The sequence below is a fragment of the Sinohyriopsis cumingii genome, chromosome 13 (assembly GCF_028554795.1).
Source record: "Sinohyriopsis cumingii isolate HCF-2022 chromosome 13, ASM2855479v2, whole genome shotgun sequence".
Classification (NCBI taxonomy): domain Eukaryota; kingdom Metazoa; phylum Mollusca; class Bivalvia; order Unionida; family Unionidae; genus Sinohyriopsis; species Sinohyriopsis cumingii.
Window position 1 is genome coordinate 49,210,238 of NC_142973.1, and position 9,209 is coordinate 49,219,446.

The 9,209-nt window shown below is 35.9% G+C and overlaps 1 protein-coding gene across 2 annotated transcripts; it reads right to left on the minus strand.

Annotated features, from left to right (window-relative positions):
- Positions 1 to 1,605: 1,605 nt before the first annotated feature.
- On the minus strand, positions 1,606 to 8,381 carry LOC149785517 (large ribosomal subunit protein eL32-like). Of its 2 annotated transcripts, none has more exons than XM_089979319.1 (4): positions 8,328 to 8,381; positions 3,932 to 4,026; positions 2,084 to 2,236; positions 1,606 to 1,815 (listed from the first exon to the last, which is right to left on the minus strand). In XM_089979319.1, the coding sequence occupies exons 2-4, from the start codon at positions 4,022 to 4,024 to the stop codon at positions 1,657 to 1,659; spliced, it is 405 nt and encodes a 134-aa protein (XP_089835445.1). In that variant the 5' UTR covers positions 4,025 to 4,026; positions 8,328 to 8,381; the 3' UTR covers positions 1,606 to 1,656. The 2 variants fall into 2 exon arrangements, with proteins under 2 accessions (XP_089835445.1, XP_089835446.1); XM_089979320.1 differs by having other exon boundaries at positions 8,141 to 8,342.
- Positions 8,382 to 9,209: the final 828 nt, after the last annotated feature.

A 9,209-nucleotide genomic window follows, 5' to 3' on the forward strand; every position in this document is an offset into this window, starting at 1 on the left:
CTATTCTCCAAGTGAGCTACCACAAACATATGTAACCCGACAGCTATGGCATCTTTTGGTGTTTTACAGTCCAGTAGCCAGCACCCTTTTGGTCATGTGTCCAATGCAATAACCACTGTAACTCCACTAGCTGTTATGAAGCTCTACAGCTGCCAGGAAACCCACAAAATCCATAGCTTTGGTAGTACATCAAAGGAACATTCCGACAGTTTGTTCAACAAGAAAAGGCTGGAGTGTCAATTGTGTGTACAATTCACGTGTGATAGTTATCCAGTTTCCACAAGGCATACAATATTCAAAGTTAATCACAGATCAACTCTTGGACAAATATAGTAAATTACTGGTTATGATTATTAATTTTTTTTATTAAAGACTTGTTAAGATGAAACTTCAAAGCAAATCTGGCTCAAATCAAACATCTTGTGTAAATGCTCCAGTGTTCACAAGAAAATGGGATACCTAGTTGATCCAAGTTCTTAACCTGGCACGATGTAAGTTTGGATCATTTTTCTCCTACTTGACTTTGGTGAGGGAAATCACATAAAAATTGAATGCCAAATTAACATGCTAGGGGGATGCTTACTCAAGACTCAGATGAGTTAATTTTGTATATAAAAAAAGTTAAAATCCAATAATTGATCTTGTACTGAGATCAGGTGTCTCATTAAATTTGGTTAAAATTAAATTTGTGAATGCAAGAGTGTTCAGAAGCAACTGCATGCCAATTTACAAGTTGAGCAAGTGCCATCACTTGGTAAAATATGGTCAAAATCCGATCATTGTCATCTTAACTTGTATTGGAATGAAGCTGCACTGCAAATTTGGTTGAAATCAAATTAGGCAGCTAAAGTCTGAATGTCGAGCCCACAATCAAAGCATTGCTGTAACACACATTATCTTCCTCACAAGGTTTAAAGATAAAGCAAGCACAACATAGAATGAACTTAATTTCAAAAGGATTCAAAATTGATCAAGGGATCAAGAAAATATAATTAAACAGGTAAAGCCACAAGCCATTACAGCCGACACAGCTAGTATGGGAAGGATTCAAACCTTCAACTTTTCAGTTATAAACCAAGCACTCTATCACTGAGCCAGTGGGTGTGAATGTTAAGTGGTCATTAATTTTGGACGACTTTCTCTGGGTACTTCACCTCCAACACCACCTCATGTTAACACTTACTTGCATGCCATCAAGAACGCACACATTAAAACTGATCCAGCTAGCATTCCTGTTTTACCAAGAGGGCAAGAGCAGACCCTTTAGCAACTTGGTTGAAAGTCCTTTTTTTGGAATGAGGGCACTTTTTGAAGCTAATAAAATTCAAAAATGCAGAAATAGAAAAAATAGCATATTAATATATTTATATTACATTAAATAAACATAAAAATAAGTGCAATAGAAAATGACAGACTGGAGGATGTGTTTTGGAGACCTTAATGGGGGCTGAGGGGGAGGCTTCTAACGTGTGTGCAGTCTAAAATGGCAGAGAGGAAGGACAGATGGGTGGATTATCCCCTCCATTTCTGTCTAGCTGGAGCAAATTCATAACTGAAAGAAATATTGCATAAAATAATTTTTAACAAAGAAAAATCCAAAAGCAATATTCTTTGAGAATTTATTCTCATCAAAGGTAGAGCGAGAAATGAAACATTCTACTCGTCATCTTCTGAGCGTAACCTGGCATTTGGATTTGTAACCTTGATAGAAAGTTGATTTGCCCTTTCAACAATGTGTTTCCTTTTCTTGCTAGAAACACTGTGTGCAATCTCAGCACAGAAAGTTCTGTTCTGCATTAGAAGAACCTCCAATTCCTGAAAAGAAATGTAAGCAAACTTAAAATGAGAGCCAAGTGGGTCAGGTATTATTCATCCGAGTTTATACACACATGTATGTATGTAGGCATGTGTATGTGTGTGTGTATATATATATATATCACATGAGGGCAAGTTGATATGAAATTAACATTTGTATTCACTTTTTGTCTATATTGAAGTTAGGTGAGTTTATTTTATCCTGATGCACGAGAGTCTGGTTAATGATGTATTTTAAAATTGAAAGGTGGATAAAAGAAATTTTTACCTTAACATTGTGCACCAAAAACTTCTTGAACCCATCAGGCAACACATGTTTTGTCTTCCTGTTTGACCCATAACCAATGGTGGGCATCAAATACTGACCCTTGAATCGCCGACGGACTCTGTTGTCTATACCTTTAGGTTTACGCCAGTTTGGCTGAAAATAATACATATAAATATCAGGTTTTCTTTTTTTCTATAAAAGCCAATATAGCATTCATTTCTATGCAAGTGTCAGTAAACAACAATCCAGTGCACATACACAATGTGCACTTTGAGACAGCAGAACTGCATACATGCCAACCCCTGGCGAGGAAAAAGTGTAATCCAAGTGGACAAAAAGAGTAATCCAAGCAGAAAAATAGTAATCCACATGTAACATGATAAAAATTCAATGAACATATGTATAAAATTATTTATTTATCCCTCTGTACTTTTTACATCAATTACTGCTTCAAGTTTTTGTTTATAACACTTTGAGCTTTAAAAAGCAACAGACTCTCATATTGCATTTCAAAACACCTTGTACCAGCTGAGACTGAATGTTTTGCACACCAGTAGAGCACTAAGTGCTGGGTTAAAGAACCTGGATCTGAATTCAGTTTTATTTTTGTTAATAACACTGAACAATCTCTCTCAGTCAGTATTAGACTGGTAAAGAACCAATATTCCTTTCATAACCTGACAAAGAAGAGGAAATTTATATCTTATTTACTGGGTCTTTTAGCTGGGAAATGAAATGAAAAAAATCAACTCTGTCAAAATGAAGTACATTGTCAGACAGAGTGCCAACAAGGAGTTCTTCTAATTTATCAGCAGCCTTTCCTTTTTGTCATAATCACTACTCCTGTCTGTTGCAATACTAAATGGACCAATTTTCATGGCTTCTGCAATTTTAAGTGAAGTATCTTCTGCTAAACACCAAACAATATTAGATGACTTTGTTCTTGCGCATGCATATTTTTTGCAAGTTTGGAATCAGGAAACATCTGTTTGAACAAAGGACCAATGTAGTCTTGTACCACTAGGGGTAGTACGTGTTCTATTATGAACTCGGTAGATAACGCCCCTGCATTTATTACCTTAGTACTGGAGTTAGTAAAACGAGCTAATACAAGGTTTCTTTGTTTTTACCACCATGACCAATATTAAAATCCTTTCCAATCAGCCTGCAAGAGCATAAAGCTGCCCTAGAATGGAACCCTATGTTGTGTATATTATGTAATCACCTCTGAATCGGTTTTTCGTCTTTTTCTAACCCATCTGCGAAATTATTTGAAAAATATTTTTGCTCTAACACACACATCAACTAGAGAAAATCTTACTTACTTTCAGTGCCAAATGCCTACTGACTGGTTCTGTACCAGATATGAATTAGAACAAAGAATCTGCAATTAACAATTAAAAGTTAGAAAACCAGTCTGTTCTCTCCTAAGCCATACAGCTGCTATAAACAAGAAACCAAGGTCAAAAGTAGAAATCAACATATTTCTTGGAAACAGGGTAACTGCTATTTTTGGGAGGGGGACATACTGAAAATGCGTAATCCGAATACATTCACGCATAAGGAGTAATTTAGTGGAAAAAAGTGTAATGATTATGCCAAAAGCATAATGGTTGGCATATATGTGTGTGCGTAAGAGTGTGTGTGCATGCGTATGGTATAATAACTCTTCTCTACTTTCTAAAAGCACGTTACAAATTCTAAGATAAAATGTTGTTGTTTTTTTAAAAATAAGGCAATATTTATCTTGCTGTATAAACGTCATTGTGCCAACAGCAATAACCTTTGTAATGCACCAATTTTAGTAGGTTTAGATCGTACAGGGGGTGGGGTGGGAGAAAGACTTACCTTGAGCTTGGCATATCTATCAGACTGATGTCGGATAAATTTCTTTGTCCTCTTCTTTACAATCTTAGGCTTTGATAAGGGTCGGATTGCCATGGCTGTAATTACAAGAAAGATCAACAAGGTTATACAAGGACTGCTTTATTTTGAAAAATTATATATTAAAAAATTAGTTTTTAAACTAAACATGTCTCAACTAATGTCAGACCTGCCAACATTGAAAAAATCAAAATCTGGAAAATCACCATTAAAAATCAGGAGGCAGGGTAAAAAATCAGGAGGTACAGAGTAAGGTGTATATATCATGATAACGATGTATATATTTTTTTATTTCAGCCCACTGAATGTTGCAGATTTGCACTTCTGCAAAAGTTCATTTATTTGTCCTTGGGTGCCAAATTTGCTAACATGAATAGCTTCCCGGGTTGATGCTGACAGGCTGGCTCTTTGACTAGCTCTGTTTTTTCTTACCATTGAGAATGCTCTCTCAGCATTGCTGTTGCTGTGTGGTATTGAAAATATTGATAGCATTACTCTCCCTAGGGTTGGAAACAACAGTTGGCCAGATCCATCCTTTTTTTCCCACGGGAGCAACCCACTGATGCTCTGCTCTTTCCCTATTCAATTCTGTGTCTAAATTATAGCTTTGGTACGGCTGAAACTCTCTATGTAGATCATCAGTGTTGATTCCTTCCATTCGGCTGGAGAAAAAGGCCAGGTCCTTAAATGATGCTAGAGATCGTTTAGCCACATCTGCAATGCTTGCATGAACGAGTAAGTCATTCTTTAAAGGAAATTTTTCCTTCATGTATGACAATGATTTGATCAGAAATGCCCTACAGTGCATTCTTTTCTGTAACTGTGCTTCATTATTCATCTTCTCTTGAAGTTTGTTGGTTGCCTCACCCAAGTACAAGTCCTGAGAACGAATGTACAAACTTTCATCTTTTACATCAATTGCTGTGATGTCTGTCTTGTCAACAATGTACTTTGGCTTAATAACAATAGAAAGGAATTCTCGGTACATAGTAGAATGTCTCTGGTCTTGTGTATTAGGGGCTTGTCATGCTGTAGAGCTTGGTTGGTTCTATCAAAACTGTTCTGAATCCAGCTTAAAAACTGGCGGATGAAAACCGGAATGATCCAAATCAAGCCGGATATGGTAAAGTATTAAGAAACATACCAGACACAGAAAAACCAGATACAGAAACAGGGAACCAGAAAATGCCATTTTTGTAAAAAAAAAAAAAAAAAAAAAAAAAAAAAAAAAAAAAAAAAAAATACGGATTTTTTTTTCTCTCGAGGAGCTGAAAAATCGGGACTTTTTCTTAAAAATCGGGGAATCGGGAGATAGGTCCAAAAATCGGGATTCTCCTGATTTTTTCAGTAGGGTTGGCAGGTCTGTAATGTACCCAACATTTCTTTTTTTTTAAGATCACTGCAGTCAGGCATTGACAACAGTGATTCAACAGACAAATGATTTGCATGACCTTTTTAACATTGTAATTTCAAATGACAAGAAGTAAATCTTTAAACTCTGCCATTTTACACGTTGAAACATGTACCTATCTTAAATGACGTGGAGGGATCATTTGCAGGTCCCTCCACCTCATTAAGATCATCTATTTTTAACTGTATTGAAAACTTAAACTTTGTGAACAATGTGATGTGGCCTATGAATGCGATGCAGAACTATTTCTGTTCTCCATACTAATGAGTTTAATTAATGCTCACTTGCAATGTGATAATGATAAAGTGATGCATCTTGCTTATGCCAACTTGGTAATGATGGGAAAAGACAGCGGTACTTATGTGAGTGACTCGGGAGTTTGCGTCTTCAGTAATTGTGACACATCCACAGTAATATCATACAATTACAAAACTTGTTGTTGTGGGGCTTAACGCCATTTTTCAGCACACGATAGGCTATACATGGCAGCCAGTATTAATGGTGGAGGAAGAACCTGGAAAATCTCCAGAAAGAACCACCAACCCTCGAGAAGCTACTGGCAAGCTTTCTCACATACCCACATTGGCCAAATCCGAGACTCGATCCCACGCAGACAGATGAGATGGCAGTGATCCATAACGGAGAGTGCTTTAGACCACTCGGGGCGCCTCCTACAATGTAAACTGTCTCCCCATATATTTTTGTTTTTTGGGCGTGAACTTCCTAAATAATGGCACTGTATAGTGCGTTTCTAAGTCAAATGGCAGGGAAATGAGTGGCTACATTTTCAGGAATATCTCAAACACTTGGCAGCACACAGCAATACTTTTCCAACAATTTATTGGGTTAGCAGCATATTTCTTTCAACATTTTCAAGGTTCAAATCATGTTTTTCAAGGTGCATTATTACATTAATTTTAAAGGATACATAGATGAAACTGTATGTAAACACAATACTTACTATTACTCCATACGAGGAACATTTCATACATATTTGTAAAAAAAATAAAAATAAAACGTGAAGTTCAATAGTATGATCATTAATATCTTTCCCATTAATAGTAAACATCCTACATCTGGGCATTAGAATAATGTAGTCACTGAACAAAGTTCATTTTTACTTTACACTACACTATTTTTACAAAGTCAAAAATATTTTAAAGGGAATTTTTCAGTTCTTGCCTTGAGTGAAGAATTCATTTTTCAAGGTTTTCAAGATCCCCTTTGGACCATGAATTTAGTCATGTTCCTTTAGTCAAACTTGACCTACTCTTAAATCTTTGTTCTAATATGAGTATCTTTAATGAAACAAAGCTCTCTATGCACTTTTTTCAGTATTAGTAAAACTTATATTTGCTCCTTCAAGATACTTGTCACCCTTTCAACCATTTTCGCTAGACAAGGTTCCATTGTTAACCCTCTCTACACCTTGGCTGATCATATAGATTTCTGTGCTTCAGGTCTGTGAATTTCATTGGATGCTGCGGCAAGCTACATCAATCAAATTAAGTTGTTCAAATTTGAACACCGTTCCTACATGGGGATTGAATGGACGTGTAAATAAACCATTTTCCACTGCCAGTCAATGTTTGTACACTTTTCACTCAAATACACATGTAATGGGCTCCTTTCAGGTAAGCAGTCACACTGTTCATATTAAACTTATAAAGTATCCTTCTAAAGTCAACTGCATCCACGGCCACTAAACGATGTACCGCTGTTACATGCTGATAGTTGGCATTACATGAAATTCAATAGATGTCACTAGGACATATTACTAAAATATCTGCTCTATCTGCCAAAGTGTAGATAGGGTTCATATTGTAGGGTTATATTGTATATTGGGTTATACTGTATACTGGAACCTTGGCTTGCAAAAATGCCTTCAAACAATTTCAGCATTCCTGGCTTCCATCTCATTCAAGCCAATTGAAATGTAGGTCAATGGAACTTGAAAACACATCCATTTGCTTGAGAGAATTGGAATTTTTAGAAAAAAGACATCACAGTTAAGTAAAATCTGACTAAAGTGACATGACTAACATCAATATGTGCTACTAAGTGCTCGAGATATTCCTGAAAATTTAGTCTTTCATTTTTGTCAGGCAGCACGCTAAACAACGCCGTTACTTTGGCAGTAAAATATCTCACACAAAAAAAAAAACACATCTGGGTAGACGGCTTACATTGTCGGACTAGATAAATACTAGAAAGCTTTAAATTTCTTAATGCCATTTTTCATATAGCTCTACTTTGTATGTGCTACTGATGTTGCTCTGCAATATATCATTTAAACCAGAGAATATGTACAATGGTGTCAAAAGAAAGACGCTTATGTGAGGTGCGTCAAAACACAATCTTTACAAGGGGTCGTCTGGTTGAAAGCATTTGAATCAAAGAGAAGTACAAGGGAATAGAGTTTTCATTTGTAATCCATACTTTCTCAAAATAACTCATGTTTATAAAGTAATGTGATATATCACTATGAAGAAAGTATCTTTCCGAAAAATTTAAAGTGCTTAAAAATGCGTCAAACATCGAAGTCCAGTATCCTATAACCCCACCCCACCCCCGGTCTCGAGTTTTTATATTTTAAATGCTTCTAGATCATAGCTTCAAAAACAAGGACTAAATAAGACCCATTTTTGGCATACTAGAATATATATATATATATATATATATATATATATATATATATATATATATATATTGATTCAGTTTATAACAAGTGTTCATTCATTTAAACAACTCGATTCGCTTACCGAAACCAGGATACGAACATTGGCTGCAAGTCGTATCCCGACTATGACTACTAATTGATTTTACTTTCAAATACTGCTTTGAAAGCTTATATGGCAACAAGAGACATATAAGAAAGAAAAGAAACGAAGAGATGACATTGGATATTTGTGATTTTGACTGATTTTGTGAGCTACATGAAATACATACTGATGTTCCCTTCGCACAACCGGAAAAGGAAAGCTTTTTCTAGCGCCCTCTCTAAATATCTCTCGAAGGGAAGCAACTTTGTTTTCCTTATATCAAACGTGCCATTGATTTGATTCCCTTCCTAATATATATTCTTTTCTCATGTGTACACTGACCAAAAATAGACTTAAACTTTCAAACAAACCAAAAATTCTAAAATAAAACAATCGTGCTTGTTAAATAATAATATTGAAGCTCTCACAGTACGATCAAAACATAAAACAAACGAGACGCGTCCAAAACGGACAAATGTCACAAGAAAAAAGAATAAACGCCAAATGAAATAAACCGTATTTAAAACAACAATATCAATACTCAAATAAAATAAAGGAGTCATAATTGAAACAGACAAATGTAAAAAAGAAGAAAAGAAAACACGAATGAAACAAGCAAGCGCGTAACTAATAAAAAAGGTATTTAAACGAACCAACAACAAAAAAATCAAGATGGTTAAGCTAACGTAAAATAAAACAAAGATACATTGGAAAATATAAAGAACACGCACATATACAACACCCATGCGCGAACACTATTAACAAATGACCGAAACACAATACTAAAATCAGTGGCGTACCTAAAGTATTTGTCATCTGGGGAGGATCCTTCCTTTGGCACCCCCACAATTAATTTTACAATGTAAACACACAGAAAAATAGAATTACGGAGAACTCGCCCCATGGAGAACTCGACCCATGGAAAACTCGCCCTCGGAGAACTCATCCCAGGTGTCAGGAGAAGTCGCTCCATCGTGGTCGGAGAAGTCGCCCCACTTCGCCTGGAGAAGTTGGCCCAAGGATAATATATACTAATTCTGAGATGTCGCCACATGGTTGTTAAGGCTTT